The sequence below is a fragment of the Sylvia atricapilla genome, chromosome 1, assembly GCF_009819655.1.
Source record: "Sylvia atricapilla isolate bSylAtr1 chromosome 1, bSylAtr1.pri, whole genome shotgun sequence".
Classification (NCBI taxonomy): Eukaryota; Metazoa; Chordata; class Aves; order Passeriformes; family Sylviidae; genus Sylvia; species Sylvia atricapilla.
In genome coordinates this window covers 2605252-2621676 of record NC_089140.1, presented here as the reverse complement: position 1 = coordinate 2621676, position 16425 = coordinate 2605252, and the positions used below count along the sequence as shown (strand labels likewise).

At 49.5% G+C, this 16425-nt stretch overlaps 1 protein-coding gene across 2 annotated transcripts in view; it reads right to left on the bottom strand.

Annotated features, from left to right (window-relative positions):
* Positions 1–12466, bottom strand: part of KLHL40 (kelch like family member 40) — a 30486-nt gene extending 18020 nt beyond the window's left edge. The window contains exons 1-6 of one of the 2 annotated variants that reach the window (XM_066313807.1): positions 11199–12466; positions 7171–7331; positions 5695–5802; positions 4415–4600; positions 3619–3765; positions 1824–1964 (exon numbers count right to left, since the gene is read on the bottom strand). In XM_066313807.1, coding sequence (XP_066169904.1) covers positions 1853–1964; positions 3619–3765; positions 4415–4600; positions 5695–5802; positions 7171–7331; positions 11199–12344 — 1860 coding nt within the window. In that variant the 5' untranslated portion in view covers positions 12345–12466 and the 3' untranslated portion in view covers positions 1824–1852. Of the gene's footprint in view, positions 1–1273; positions 1965–3618; positions 3766–4414; positions 4601–5694; positions 5803–7170; positions 7332–11198 lie in introns of those variants that run through there. The other variant, XM_066313799.1, reaches the window with a different exon arrangement.
* Between the last annotated feature and the right edge of the window lie 3959 nt (positions 12467–16425).

Here is a 16425-nt window from a genome sequence, read left to right as displayed (position 1 = left end):
TCCTAAATCCTTCAAATGAAACCAGGACAAGTCTCTGGTTCCTTTACTTCCCTTGAATACTTTTTCCTTCCAAACATGTTTTAGTTCCTCCAAAACTGCATTTTGATCTAGATGAATCAGCCAGATATCACTTGTGATACCAGAATTTTCATATGACTTTGAGGCAATTATTTTGCAAGGTTCGTATTTGTTCTTTTTAAAAAATTATCATTGATTATCACCCCTGTTAATGATACATCACAGAATCACAGAATTGTTAAGTTGGAAAAGACCTTTAATCTCATTGAGTCCAACCACCACCATGTTCACCACTAAACCACGTCCCTAAGGGCCACATCCACGTGTTTTTTGAATACTTCCAGGGATCATGACTCCACCACTGGAACTCCACTGCCTCTTCCAGTGCTTTAGAATCTTTCCTGTGAGAACACTCATCCCAATATCCAATCTTAACCTCCCCTGGCACCACCTGAGGCTGTTGCTCTCACCCTGTCAGTGTAGGCATCCAGCTTCCTTCTGAGTAAAGTCCTAGGTGTGGTATCCATGGGGAAGAGCTGTAAGGATACAGATCCTAAAATTTCAGCTCTCAAATGGGGGAAAAAAAACAAGAAAAGATGGGGCTCTCCATGGGGTTGTTTTGTGTCCATCACAACTTGTGCTCAGTCCTTGTCTTTGGTTGCTGTGAAGGATCAATATCAGCTCTATCAATGTGCAAACACAGGGTATTTCTTTTGGAATAGTCACATTTATTTTTAAATAAACCACTGATGATAGTCAGATGGTGTGGGCATCAGGAGATTTTTGCTCTTACAGATCTTTTTTCCCTGCTGCCTGCACAGTCTTTTCTCTACCAAAACATCATTATTGACAACTTTGAAATAAATACACATTTTTCCTCAGTCAGAAGCTCTCTTTGAGCCAAACACATCTGAGATCTCCTTAGCAAGGTAATATACCCTTAAAAAAACCCCAAAACCAAAAACAAAACTCTGAACATTAAAAATAAGAGAAACAGCAAAAATATAAAACCTTTCCCTAAAAAATAGCATTTGTCCATCCATAGTGAGGAGGACATTGTGATCTGTGACTGGGGATGAGGATCCCAAAAGGCTGGAGATGACCACACGTGGCATCCCCTGTCCATCACTACCCCTTTCCCACCCTAAAACTTCCATGACTCCTCCCTTCCTGAGACTCTCCTCTTGTCACTCCAAAGTCAAAGTGAAGGCAAAGAATGAAGATTATTTGCTTTTCATTATGACATTTGAGATGTTTCTGCTGCTCACACTATCTTTTCTTTTAACTGTCTCATCCCAGCAACCCCGTTCACTCAGGAACTCATCAAATTCTATCAGGTCTCTCCTGTACCACGTCACTTTAACCCTTCCTTCTCCTCTCCAAGGAACACTGTGCTCACAGACACCTTAGGTTGGGAAATACTTTGTAGACACCTTTCTCTGGGGAGTGTCATCTTATTCCCCACTTCCTGCATCCACTGTTTGTTGGAGAGGTCCAACAACAGTTGAAAATATGGAGAAATAAGTTAAAAAAATTTATGATCTATTTGTCCTGTCTCCTGAGACTGGAATAACTATTTTTTCTGTGCTTCTCAGTCTTCCCCAGCTCCTTGCAGGCTCCAGATCCCCTCTCTAAATTACCTTGTGAGCACCTTCAAATGCCCAGAGGTTTTCCAGATACTCCCTGCTCTTTCCCACTTATCCAAAAAAAATACCAATCACAGATGCAATGTCCTGGGCAGTGTCCAGATGCCACGTCTCAGATAAGCATCTCCCCGTGTCCCCCCATCCCTCCTTGCCCCACACCCTGTGGAAAGTTGCCCAATCCAGCCCGGCTACATCTTGGTTAGGCGCAGGACATTGAGGCGCACGGGCAGGAACGTGGCACCCGAGGCGTACTGGATCTCCCTGAGGACCCCTTCCCACTTCTTCTGCTCCTCATCATACCTGGGGAGAGACAGACAGACATTTAATGGCGAGGAAAGGTCTCCTCTCCCTCCTTCCAGTTGCTTTCCACAGTGGTGGGAGCCCTGGTCAGTGCGTGGTGTGACATCCCGCAGGGGTTTTGTGGCCAGAGGAGTCTGCATGGGGACTTTCAGCCCTGGCATGCTCTGGTTTGGATGGTGTGGATATCAGCACGTGGCCTTGCAGGGGAGGGTGTATTTTCCTTCTGGGATTTGGGTTGGTGGCACCAAGGTGGAACATCCATGGTGAAGGACAGCAGGATCCTGCTGAGGGTGCCAGAGCACCGACGTGAGGGACAGGAGCAGCCAACGCTGCATTAGCAGCTGTCACTGAGTGTTTTCTGCCCCCTCCTCTTGCCTGTAAGACTATCTGCTTCCCAGACAAGCCTATCTGCTTCCCAGCCCAGACTCTGCTTCCCAGCCCGAGCACTGGCTGTTCCCAGGGAGAGGAAGCACTGCACAGTTGCTGCTCCACACCAAAGGGGAGGCTGGAACCAGCTCCAGGCAAAATGTCAACGCACAACAAAGCCAAAGGAGGGAGTTTTCCCTGCTCTGTTGCTGTGTGAGGCTGGGAGAGATCACTGAAGCACCAATGTGCCCTCCAGCACAGCACAGGGCAAGCTCCCCAGATACCCTGTGCTGAGCCTGCAGCCTCGTGCTGGGGTGAGAACCTCCACCTCACACTGACAGCATAAAAAAGACAGAAATTATCTATTTCATTGATGCCTTAAGTTTTATCTTTTATGTTTTTCAGATTCTGTACTGCATTGGTATATAACTCTGAACTTCACAGCTTAGTTACAGAAAAAGATCCTTTTCCAGCCCAAGAACCAAGGTCACCATTGCAGCCTCAGGCCCAAAAAGTGCAAACAACAGCAAATTGAGGAGGGCAATCTGGAAGGATGGGACTTCATAACCTGAAGCTGGAACTGGACAATTAACCCCAATGTGTAAATGGACAAAAACTTATAAAAGTGTGAAAACTCATCACTGTTTGTCCATCATGTGTTTAGCCCCAGCCAGGCTCTTGTCCTGCCCAAGGTGTATCCTTTGAAGGCCTTTTAATAAATACCTATTTTGTTCCTTTCACACTGTCTAGCCTCTGTGACGCCTTGGGAAGGCTGAGCTGGAACAGAGACCAGACAGAGCTGGAGAATAAAGTAAGTATTTATTGAAAGGCCTCCAGGATACACCTTGGGCAGGACAAGAGCCTGGCCAGGTCTATACCCAAGGTGGACCCAAAATGATCATGAAGTGGACAAATGGTCATGAGATCTTGCATTTTTATAAGTTTTGGTCCATTTGCATATCAGGGTTGAATTGTCCAATTCCAGCTGCAGGTGATGCAGTCCCATCCTTCTTGTTCCTCCCTTCAGCCACCGTTGTTTGTGCTTTTGGGCCTGAAAGTTGTCCTTGGTCTTCAGCTAGAAAAGAATTTGTTTTATCCCCCTACTCTGTGAAGGGAGATTACTGGCACTTAATATGAGGTTCAAAAGTACACACCTAAGCAGCAGAGAATCTGAAAAACATGAAAGCTCAAACTTAAGGCATCACCTGTTCCAGGTGGCCTCTCCAGGCACCATCATTGCTAACATCCCTCCCACTCTCCCTTGGACAGCCCTGGGGAAAGATGTCACCTCCACACATCGTTCAGCTCCGTTGGCACCAGCTCTCCTGACTCCGTCTCCACCGTGGCGAAGCCCCCGAGCAGGTAGAGCACCCCAGACAGGCTGACCAGGCTGGCAGAGCTGCGCTCCTGGGGGAACTCAGTGAAGGTGTCCCACCTGCCACAATGAGAGAGGGGACAAGTTAGAGCATCCTGGCCACCCCCACACTGAGGATGGCCTCAAATCAGGATTTGAGAGTGCTAGTTACAGATCCACGGCCTCGAATCAGGATTTGAGCTCACTAGTGACAGATCCACGGCCTCAAATCAGGATTCAACAACTGAGCTCACTAGTGACAGATCCAGCTGTGCAGGTCTAGGTGGGATGGGACCATACCTTGCCTAGTTTTTAGGAAAACTGTTTCCCATCATCATTGTTCAGCTTTGTTTTGTATTGAGTACATGGACCAGTGTGTCCTAGTGCTGGAACTGCAGCTGCAAGTGCCACCCAAATTCAGAGAGTTTATTGTGTTGGGTGAAGCTGCCAGGGAGCCCAAGGATGGCACAGTGGGTGAAACCACTTTGAGGATGAGCCTGAGATGATCCACAGCTCAACCGCAGTGACTTTGGCGATGCTCAGCTCTCTGAGGAACCACAGAACCCTAGAATGACTTGGGTTGAAAGGGACCTTAAAGATTATCCAGTTCCAACTCATGGCATATAAACTGCAGGAACTGACATTAGGAGTCACAAACAAACTCCAGAATGGTTGAAAGTTGCTGAAGTTCCTGCACCTGCTCCTTGTGTGGCCATAACTCAGGACATACTTGTTGGTGGCAATGTCGTAGACCTCCACCGAGTTGGTCAGACCAGAGTCTGTCACACCAGCTGCCACGTAGATTTTGTCCTTGTGCACGGTGGCCCCGAACAAGGAGCGGGCAGTTTTCATGGGAGCCATCTCCTTCCACTCAAACTTGGCTGGGTTATAGACACACATCTTCTTCAAGCACTTCCTGGAGAAAAATGAGTAGGAAAATGAGCATTGGTGGCCTGCCAAGGGATGGTTTGGTGCTGCAGGGGCTTGGGGGTGTCTCCTGGGAAGAAGGTGGGGTCTCTAGGGAGGATTTGGCTCCTTCACATCAGCATGAGTGGAGGAGCACACTCCCTTTGTTGGGTGTGCACCCAAGGATGTCCATGCCTGGGGTCACTACCTGTGTGTCCCCTCCAGCTGTGCCCACTTCGGACACAAAGAGAGCAGCTTGGTGCTCCCACACCTGGATACAACAGCCCCTCAGGACTTCCCCCAGCCATCAAGGCATTGTTTTAGTGGTCCTGACCCACTGTGATGCTGCAAAATATCCTCAGTGACGTTCCTGTCGCCAGGTGGGCAGTGTGAGGTGTGAAATGTATGCACATTGACACCTTTCAGACCAAAACCCTTCCCGAGCAGGACCAGTCCTTGCTGGATTGTGGAATGTTTGCTCTGCAAACACTCACATTTGTGCCCTGCAAGGCAGCCACTGTGATGCTCCTGAGAGGAGCTTTTCCTGCTGGGCTGGTCTCCTGCAGGAGGGCGGGATGGGGTCAGGGAGGATGAGGTTTTTTCCCTCCTGTTGCAAATACAGGTCTGGATTTGACTATGGTGACCACTCTGCTCCACAAGTCCAAGACAGGACACCCTAAAAGTGAAGGAGCTTCTTGCTCATGCCTCTCCCAGTCTGTGTGACATTTACATTTTTTGTGAGCAAAGGAGATCACGGACTGGTTTGATTTGGAAGGATCTTTAAAGATCATCTCATTCCAACCCCCATGGGCAGGGCCACCTTCCTTCCACTGGACCAGTTTTCCTTTAAGCCCTCTCCATTCTGCCTCCAGGGATGGGGCAACACATTCTCTCTCCTGTAAGGACACTGCCATGTTCCTGATGTCCCTGTTGGCCTCCCAAGATTTTGAAAAGGGCTGAAAGCACAAAGTCGAGCAGAGAGGGGAGGATCCACATCTCCAATCCCATCCAGCCCTCCTTAAACCGGGGTGAGGAGGCACCAGCTCTGTACTCCCACTGGTTTGGGGGATTGCCTCCTTGATTTTCTCTTGGGTTTTGACTTACTTGTCACTTCCTTTGCCCCCGATGACGTAGACAAGGTCCTTGTGTGACACCACTGCGTGGCCATAGACTGCGTAGGGAAGGGGATCGGCCTCACCCCACTTGAAGGACCTGGGTCAGGGAAAGATGGGAAGCAAAAGGATTTGTAGCTTTCTGGGTGACACCCAGAGGAGATGGCATTTCCCACACCTAGAGAGGAGCACGGGGTTGGACTCGATCTCAGAAACACAATGTCTGCAATGAGACAGAAAATGTTGTGATCCCAAAAGAGGGTGACAATAAAATAAGCAGAATATTTATGCTAATATCCATTATGTTTTTGAGGTCTTCAGGTAGGTTCAGGTAGAAATAATGATCCCTTGAGCCTCCTTTTCTTCAAGCTGAGCCCCCCCTAGTTCTTTCAGCTGCTCCTGGTGCTCCAGACCCTTCCTCAGCTCTGTTCCCTTCTCAGGGCTCACTCCAGCCCCTCAATGTCCTTCTTGTCATGAGGGGCCCAAAACTGATGCAGGATTTGAGGCTCAGCCTCACAGTGCCCAGCACAAAGGAATAAACATTTCCCTGGTCCTGCTGATACACCCAGGATGCCACCAGCCTTCTTGGCCACCTGGGCACACGGCTGGCTCATGTTCAGTCACTGTCAAGCAGAATAATATCAGCCAAACAAAACCAGAGATAAAGAGGTGCTGATCACATCTCTACCAGCTTCAAACTGGTACTCAAACCACCACTGAGCACTCGGTGGGGGCAGAAAAAATCTTTCCCAGAGTCTGTAGGGCAGATAAATTCCCGGCTCTGTGGGGATGGAACTGGTTTCAAATCTCTGCCTCTAAAACAGAGTTGGAAGCACACACATCTAAATATAGCCCAAGCAAAGGCTTGTTGGTGCCTGCTGCTTTGGCTCTTTGGGGCAGAGAGCAGCAGGCTTTGGAAGTTTCTGTCTCCTGAGAGAAGAACAGGATGGTGCCTTTAAATAAAGCTCCCGAGCCAGCATGGGTCAGAGCCCATTGTCCAAAAATAATCAGATATTAAGCCTGATATCAATCAGCATGAGCCATTCTGTGACACTTTAAAACACAACTGAACACTTTAAAAGCAAGCTCTTCTGTTCAGGCTTCTTTTGGTGAGATCACAGTGGATGTCACTGAACCTTTTTAATCAACGGGCAAGAGCAGAAGACTCAGCAGAAGAAAAAGCACCTCTCTACATTTCTCACATGAACATCTACTAATATCAGATAACAAAATATCCCCATAAAGGCTTCCGTCTCCAGCAGGTTCAATAAAGGGAGCAGCTGGAGCGAGGCAGCCCAGAGCCCCAGGGCACAGCTCAGACAGTCCCAGCATCCACATGCAGAGTTCCAGCCCTTCTCCCAGACCTTTTGACCCCTGGGGTCGCTTTGACTGGGGTCACTTTGCATGGCAGCTGCTCCAGCTTGTCCCCCAAGCCCCCTCCCACCCCACACTGGCACTGAACACTCACAGCCGGTCGTAGCACAGGACTGAATCCAAGGTCTTCTCTCCCTCCTTCAGTTCCTTCCCTCCAACCACAAAAATCGAGTTTTCCGCCTCCCCCAGCCCAAAGAGGCAGCGAGGGGAGGGCAGGGGGGGCATCCCCAGCCAGTCTGCGTCCAGGTGGTCGTACTGGAAGGGAAAATGTGGTCACTGGGGTGTGGCCATTTGGTCAGCAAAGGTCAGGGGGCAGAGGTGGAGGGCAAAGTCTGTTCCCAAGTGCAGCTTGGTCAGCCCAGCAGCACTGCCTGCAATGTTCCTGCGGCTGTGCCTCTGTCAGCTGGAGCAGGATGGAAGAGCTGAGAGCAAACCCAAGTCAGATACTGTGTGATATACCTTTTATGACAAGGTGTAAGAGCAGAGATGGGTCTGCAGCAACGTGTTCTGCTTCATTCATCAAACCCTGGGCTTTATAAAAACACGTCAAAGTTGGAAAACACCTCTGGGATCATGGGGTTCGACCTTTGACCAGTCACCTCCTTGTCAATTCCATGGCACTGAGTGCCACATCAGGTCATCTACTGAACACCTTCAGGGATGGTGACTCCACCACTTCCCTGGGCAGCCCATCTCAATGCCTGATCACATTTTCAGTAAAAAAAATTCTCTGTGATGTCCAGCCTGAACCTCTCTTGCTGCTGCTTGAGGCCTTGTCCTCTCATCCTGTCACTGGTTCCCTGGGAGTGATGCCTGAAGTTTTATTTCCATGTATTCCATGTTCTGTGGTGCCCAGGGGGGCAGCTCTGAGCTCACAGTCAGTGTCACTCAGCTCTCTGCACACAGCAGGGACACAAAACAAATCCTTGTCCTGCTGCACACCAAGGACACCTGGGACAAGTTTTCAGGCCCCAAAGCACCAACAACGGTGGCTGAAGGGAGAGAACAAGAAGGATGGGACTGCATCAGCTGCAGCTGGAACTGGACAATTCAACCCCAAGGTGCAAATGGACCAAAACCTATACAAGCATGAGACCTTGTGACTATTTGTCCATTTTGTGACCATTTTGGGCCCACCTTGGGTGTAGCCCTGGCCAGACTCTTGTCCTGCTCAAGGTGGATCCTTAAAGGCCTTTCAATAAATATCTACTTTATCCTCCAGCTCTGTCCAGTCTCTGTTTCAGGTCAGCCTTCCCAAGGCATAAGGAGAAGAGGCCAACCCCCACCTGGCTACAGCCTCCTTTCAGGGATTTGTAGAGTGATAAGTTCTCTTCTGATTCTCCTCTTCTGACTTGGAATTTGGAACAATCTTGGTCATCTTTGGGTGAAATGCTCCCTTGCTGGACTAACAATGGATCATTCCTAGGACTAGAGGAATGGAAGCATTTCAATCCCAGAATTTTTTCTGAACCTTTTCACGCATAGAACACCTCAAAGTATTTCATCCTGTATTTTCCATCTCTGCCAGGTAACAGACAAAGTGTGCCAGACCCCTCTGACAGATGAGCAAGCTGTTGGATCAGATCATCAAATCCTCAGACATCTGTAGATCAAGGTATTGCCTCATCTCCACCAGGGAAAAAAAAATTAAAAATATAAAAATTCTTTAATTTGAGACTCTGAGCACTGTGGCTTAATGAGAACTGGGAAAAATAAAATTAATGTAGCTTGATAGAGGAGGGAAGGATGTCTTGCAGCCAGTTTTGTGGGGCTGCAGGATGAAGCTGTGACGCAGCGCTGCCTGGAGCATTGTTTGCCATGGGCTCAGGCCAAGGAGCTCCAGCCTGATGGGTTGGCTCCAAAGACTCGGCCTCAGCTGGGTGCCTGTGGCTTTTGTCTCTTTGTAAGCTGTGGTCCACACATGTGTTATTTATAGTGCAACCCTGAGCAGTTCAGTCATCAGGATAGTTCCTGCTTCTTGATGGATTCAGCATTGTTTTTGAGTCATAAATCTCGCAAGTGACAAAGAAAGGATACCCTTTTCCATCCGAAATGTCAATGGAATCATTTTGCTCCTGCCAAAGTCTGCAAGGCCCCTGGGATTTATCGGCATTTTTTATATTTTGGTGCCTGTCCTTAAATCTAAATTATCCCTGACCTAATGTCCCTGGCTTCGGCAGGGGGAATGAGAAATTTGGGAGGATGGAAAGAGTCAGAAGGTGCAGTGAGCTGAGGCACAGTGGCTTCTCATAGACCTGCATGTCTAAATACGTTGAGCTGAAAAAAAAGGGCTCCAAAACCTCTCTTGCTCATACAGCAATGGTGAGCTACATAATGACACTGATGTAATTAAACATTTGCAGACTGATGGCACTCTCTAATTCCAGGATTTGTCCAGTTCTCCCAAGCACAAGAGACATGGTGAGGTATGAAGAGATCCTTCTTGTGGGGAAGAGCTAAAACTGGCCCCACAATGCTCAAGGCATTTGCCACTGAGTCAGCGTCAAACTGGGAGCTGAATAGAGAAATCTTGGTGTTTGCAGCATAGAACCACAAAGTGCCCTGGGGGGAAGGACCACCAAAGGTTTTTCATCCAACCCACAAGTTCAAAGGGGCACAGGTTTGGAGTTAGAGCAGTTTCCCATTTGTACAGTCAAATATTAAATGTTTCCAAAGATGCTGCCCCACCCCTGGAAGCGTTCAAGGCCAAGTTGGATGGAGCTCTGAGCAATGTGGTGTAGTGGAAGGTGCCCCTGCTCATGGCAGGGGTTTGGAACTAGGTGATCTTCAAGGTCCCTCTCAACCCAGGCCATTCTATGATGCTATGAAGGTTCTGTGACCTCTCTGGACCTTGTTCCACCTCTTCTGGGAAGATTGATCTTTAGGCTGAATGCATCAGCCTGCTCTTCTCAGGTAACTGGTGGGGTTGGCCACACCTCTGTCATCATGGATTGTCCAGTGTGAAAGGCTGTATCTTAAACAGGACACCCCCAGCACCTCCTCAGCTTCGCCTGCTTTATTGGGCTGGGGTCTTTTCCTCCTGGCTTCTCATTCCCTGGACTTCATCTGGCCTGCACAACCCCCTGCCCCTTTGCAGGTGAGGACAAGAGTGGTCCCTGCATGATGTGCAGCCCTACTGATGAGGGCAGTGAGTCAAGGGAGGGATCAGGGCTGTAGGCTTGGCAACCACCCCCATTTCATCCTTTCTGCCTGGAGATGTTATTGTTTTTCCCCAGAAGATGTGAGCCTGGGACAAGTTATTGTTTCTTCCCAGAAGATTTGAGCCATGGAGAGGAACAAAAAAAGGATTTCTTGGTATGGGAGGAAGAATAGAGGATTTACTGGATTCCTCGGGGTCAGCAGGAAGGGTAGGCTCCTTGTCTCAGCTGTCTACAAGGAAAGAACTCTGGGCTGCAGCCCAGGCTGGGGCTCAGATTGCCTGCACAGCTCAAACCAGTCACAGTTTGGTCGCTGCTGAGTTAGAACAGCCACTTCCCCTGAGGAGTATCCCCAGTGACACCTCATCGTGGTTTCCCCCTCACAGGATGGAAATGGCTGAGGCAGAGACTCTGAGCTGGACCAAGCCCATCTCCAGGGGCCGGAACAGCACTGGGAATGGGGCACATGTTGGGAGGCAGGGACATGCCCTGCGTCCTTGGGGTGTTTGTTCTGTGGCTGCAGCTCCTTTTTTGGCACCTGGCAGCATCATCATTGGGTTTTCCTGGGGTTCATAACCAGGGAAGACAGGGGATGAAAAGCAGAACCTGGGGCTGACGCCATGAACCTCCCAGTCTGTGAACCCTGTGGCAGCCAGGGCTGGGCCAAATTCACTGTTCTAAGCAATCCTCTCTTCAGGACTTGGATCAGGAAGGCTCGTTCCTGTTTCCTACTCCTGCAAACCTTTTTCCTCATCTACCACTACCACCCCTCAGTGACATCTGCCTTTAAAATAAAGGGAGACAAACTTCCAGTAAAGCAACTCAGATCACTCTCCTTTGTTTACATCTTTCACTTTAGCATCACGAATGTAATGACAACAAATATTATGGGCTTTGCACAGAAACTAAAGCTTGGGGATGCTCCTAAGTGGTCAAAGAGACAAAAGAAAGATAAAGGTAGTACCTGTAGGAAGTAGGAGCTCATGGGATCCTCTTTGTTGTCCTCGTTGTAGTACAGTCCTCCAACAATGAAGATCTGATTCTCTTTGGTCACCAGGCTGATGTGGTTCTTTGGGATTTGAGTAGACAGGGAGGCAAAGTAGCACTCGTTGGCATTGGGGTCATAGGCCACTGCCCCACTGTCGCTCACCATGAAAATAAGGTCCTGGAGGAACATCCCAAAGCGCATCGTGTCATTCAAGATCCCAGGGAGAGCATCCTCCTCTGCATCTTCCCCTTCGTCTACGGCTCCATTGACAACATTCTCCTTTGCTTGATTCTCACTGTTCTTCTTCACTTTCTTCTTCTTCACCACGGTGAATTTGCCTTTCTGGGCATCCTTCACCATCTGCAGCTTCTTGAGCAGCTCCGGGCTGGACTTGACCAGGCCGTGCTTCTCCACGTGGTCCCTGATGTAGTCATTGGGCATGAGGCGGAAGCGGATGCTCTCGAAGATGACAGGCAGGGCCTTCTGCCTGCCCTCGCGGTCCTTGGCCGCCACCCACTTCATCACCACCTCGAAGACGCTCTCCTCCTTCTCCACGTTGAGGGAGTCGCTGGAGATGATGGCGATCAGCTCGTCGGGGGAGAGCTGGTAGAACTCCTCGTCGCGGGAGACCAGCGCGAAGCGGTCGCAGATGAAATCGCGGGCGGCCACGGCCAGCCGGGCGCAGTCCAGCATCAGCCCCAGCCTGAAGATGGCCAGGCAGTTGCTGAGGCAGAGCCTCTTCTGCAGGAAGGACACGCACACGGTGAAGATGGAGGGGATCTGGAACATGTTGGCCACCGAGAAGATGTCCTGCACGTTCTGCTCGGTGATCTCCAGCTCAGAGGTGTAGATGTAGTGGAGGATCTTGCCCATGACATCTGGGTCGACGTCTTCCAAGCTGATCTCCTTCTTCTTGCTCTCTTCCATGTCTGAGAGGAACATGGCCCGGAAATAGGGGCTGCAGGCTGCCAGCACCAGCCGGTGGCAGGGAAACTCCTTCCCTTTGACTTTTAACACGCAGTCCAGAAACTTATTGTGGTCCAACATGTCTTTGAGTCCGTCCTGGAGAAGAGTTTGCTGGTAGAGACGCAATTCTTCCACTTGATCAAGAGGCAAACCCATGGTGACGAGTAACCGCTCGTTCTTTGCCCCGATCCTCCTTTTATGGATAAATATTGGTGGTTATATCTACACCTGAGGAAAGAAACTTGCTGAAAGCAGAGCTCAGAGCCCCGTGGGCTGACCGGCACACCGGGAATGTGAAACGCTCGCGACGCTCCCAGCTGTCTGTGCACTTCAGCTCCCAGCTCGGGGCTTTATATATAGACACAGCTCTGCAGAGCTTAAGGAATCCATACTGCAGCATGTGTAAGCCGATCACCCTTTAATATGACACATTGGACAAGGAGGAAGGGAGGGGGCCGGGGGAACAGCTGTAATTCCAGCCTCAGTAATTCAGGAAGGGTCTTTCAGCTCGTGAGTCACCGCGGGGGGAGCAGGAGGAGTCGCTGCTGTGACACCACGGGGGACACGTGTGACCCACGGGCTTGGGAAGCAGCCTCTGGGTGAATCTAACAGCCCAATCTGCCTTTTGGGTCATGGGTGGCGAGGCTGGGGCTTCCTCCTGACGATGCTAAATGGGCTGCTCTGAAAGTGCTGGACCTTTAGCTGAGCTAAAAATACAGCATGAAGTCAAAGCTGGAAAGATGCACTGAGGGAGGGTCTTGTGTGGGCTTTGTGGCATCCCCAGCTCCAGCCAGCTCCTGCCCACGGCTGCTTTGGTGCTCAGATTTGTCCTTTATTCTCCTCTAAAGTCACTTTTCAAGGCTCTGGAAGGGGGTGGGAAATGGAGATAGAGCTGTATATTTACACCCCTGTATGGGATTTGAGATCTGTGCTGGAAAGTAAAGGTAAAATTCTCCACCAAGGCAGGAGATTGGAGGACTGTGGGAGGGGGATGGCTCTTTTTCCCTGCAGTAGGTGGTGGAGTCACCATCCCCGCAGGTGTTAGAAAGACTGGATATGGCACTCAGGACCATGAGCTGGTTCAGTCATAGGCTGGAGTCAATCCCAGAGATCTTTTCCAGCCTTGCTGATTCTGTGGCCCTGTCATACAAGCAAATGGGTCCCAGTGGCACACTCTCTGGGCACCTTGGTCTTGGAATTCTGGAAACTGAGAATTTAGGGGTTTAGTATATAATAATGCATGTGAGTCAAGATGGAGGATTTTAGGCATCGTCTGAGTCCTTCTTTCTCACCTTCTTCTTCCTTCTTCTTTATGTCTTTAGGTGGTTTTCTCTAATTGGTTGATGGAGTCTGCATTGCAGGCTTCAGGTAGTTAGTTATTTGGTTTAAAACAAAAATAATTTAGGTGGCATTTCATAATTGGACAGGTTGTCCTTGAAAAGACCTGGCAGAGATAGAGAAATGGTCCATTTTGCACCTTTGTAACTAGAGTTAGTGCAGAACCCCTGGCTTGTGAGGCTGTAATATAGATAAAAATTAATAAACATCCAAGTCGGAGCTTGAAATCTATGTTTCTTGTGTATTATTCATCCTGACCTTGGCAGAGAAAAATAAGCTAGAGCTGTAACACTTGGCACCAATAAATCCATCCTTTCCAGATCCTGGTGAGAGAGTGTCTGAGGCAGAATAGAAGTAAAGAAAATGCAATGGTGGTCTTCAGCTCGCAGGTTAAGACATCTAAACACAAATACCTCCAAGTAAATCGAGGGTCTCCTGCTCAGGCCTTTGGTTCATCACCCCCGTGATGAAGTCTGGAGCCACAGCAGAAGAACCTGCCTGGCCTGGAGGTGATGCTGCAGAGTGGCTGAGCTCTCCAGTAGCTCTTGTGTCCTGCTTGCCTACCCATGGATATCTAGGAAGTGTCCTGGGCCCTCAAATGGCCAGTCCAGGTCCAGCTATTCCCATGGATCTCACAAAGAAGAAAATTAGTTTTGACAGACATGGGCGAGCAGAGTAGCTATAATTATTTATAGCCATAGTAAAACGTGCATGAATCTGTTTTATCTCTTACTGTGGACCCCCTGGGCTGTCTGACACTCAGTGATGGCACAGATTTAATTAACGATTTAATTAAGTCCATGAAAAAATATTAGCCATTATTCTTGGTGTATTTAAAGCCACATAACCCCTTACCCTAGCAGGGATGTATTTATACAAATTGCCACGATGGGTTCTCTCTAGAAGTGGGGAGAGGGAGGGAGCTATACCAGTATGAAGCCCTTCTGTACTGGTGTGGTTCCAGCAGCATCTGGGAAGCACCAAAATAGCAGGGAAATAATCACAAGCTGTTTTCAGAGCTCACATCATAAGCTCTGTGCTGCTCATCTGTGACGGGATCAAGCTCTGAGTGCTGATCACTGAACTGGGTTGAACTTCAGGAGTCTTTGCTCCCCCACATCTGGGGCTGGACACCCCCACCCTCCCTCTCTGCTCCCTCTGCATTAGCCCCGTGCCATCCCAAGTTTAATCCCGTGTTGTTGTGCCACCAGCTGGGATTCCCCCCCTCTCCCTCTGCCTTTAATCTCTCCGTGAGCCCTGTGTTGTTTTCCTTTTTGTTGGGCTGCCATCCCAGTTTTGCTTCCTTATGCCCCACCCCACAAGGTGCCACGGCTAAAATGCAGCTGCAGCTCTCTGGCATCTCCCAGGTTGGTGGCTCACCCAGGGAAAGGGCACAGTGCTGGTCCCAAACCTGCCCTGGGGACTCCATGGCTTTGCCCAGCAGCTGGAGCAGCTCCAAGGCTTGGGGAAGCAGCCCTGGTTTTCCAAGAGGCTGAGTGCACTTTCCCCCAGATGTGACAGGGCCACAGCCAAGGATTCCCAAACACCAGTGGCCTCCCATAGTCATTAAGTGTGTCCCCAAGTGGGCAATAGTCCCCCAGGACACAGGAGCGGGTGAATGTCCTGGTTTTGCCTGGGAGAGTTCATTTTCCTCCCACAGTGCTGTGCGTTTCCTGATTTAGGATGAGGATAATGTTGATAACTCACCGATGTTTTGGCTCTTGCTGAGTCGTTCTCACCCTGAGTCAAGGATTTTCCACGTCTCACACTCTGCCACTGAGGAGCTGCACCAAAAGCTGGGAAGCAGCACGGCCAGGAGAGCTGACCTGAACTGGCCAGAGGGATATTCCATACCACAGAACATCATTTCCAGGCTATCAGCTGTGGAAATTACCCAGAAGGGAGCCAATTTGCTGTTCAGGGATGGGCTGGGCATCACATCAGTCAGTGGGTGATGAGAAATTGTGTTCTGCAGCAGTTGATTCTCTTGGGTTCTGGTGCTGTTTCTCCTCCCATTGTTATTACCATAATTATGTTATGTTTTAAATGTTAAACTGTAAAACTCTCAACAGATTTACCTGTTTACCTTTTGATTCTCCTCCTTATGGGGTGAGGGGGAGTAGTGAGAAACTGTGTGGGACTAAACCATGACAGTGGGGAGACATGGGTACATCCCAAAGGGATGCAGCATTGCAGGATCACTCCCACCAATATAAAATGTCAGAACAAAAAGGATGGAGGAAGGAATTTGAGCCACATCAGGTTGAACAAGAAAGTGTCCAGTGTAGGGCTATTAACTGGGATTTGTAATTACAATAAAAATTTTGCTTTTCTTGGCTTCTTGGTAGAGTTTTATGAAGGGGCAGACAATAATAACCAGGGAAGATAAGATGCTCTTTTCCAGAGGGGTGAGCAATGGATAAATCCCATCCTACAGAGTGTCAGTGAGGCTGAGAATGTCCTATGCTGGTTGAGACAGCCCCAGGATGCTCCTGGCCCACCACACCTCCTGGGCTTATCAGAGCAGCAAAAACTGAAGGGACAACTCTGGAAAAGGAGGGCAAAGCCCAAATTCTCCCATGAACCGTCTCTAACAGATCACTGGCTGGGTTGGTGTCTAAGATTAGCTCCTTCTGGCAGCTTCAGCAGATGCAGCTGCTGGGTAAAGATAGACCCTTAGTGAATGGGCTATTTTCTCTCCTGGAGTACCCAAGTCAGGAGGGCAGTGCAGAGTCACTGAGCTTTGCCATGTGAGTCACCCACTTGGACACTGGGAGGTGACTCTGTCCTCCCAGGCAGCCACAGACCTGAGCTGAGCCACCACAGTGACACAGCCCTTGGTGCCAGCACCTCAGGGTGCTGCCTCCTGTGCAAGGACACCCCTCTGGAGGGGAACACA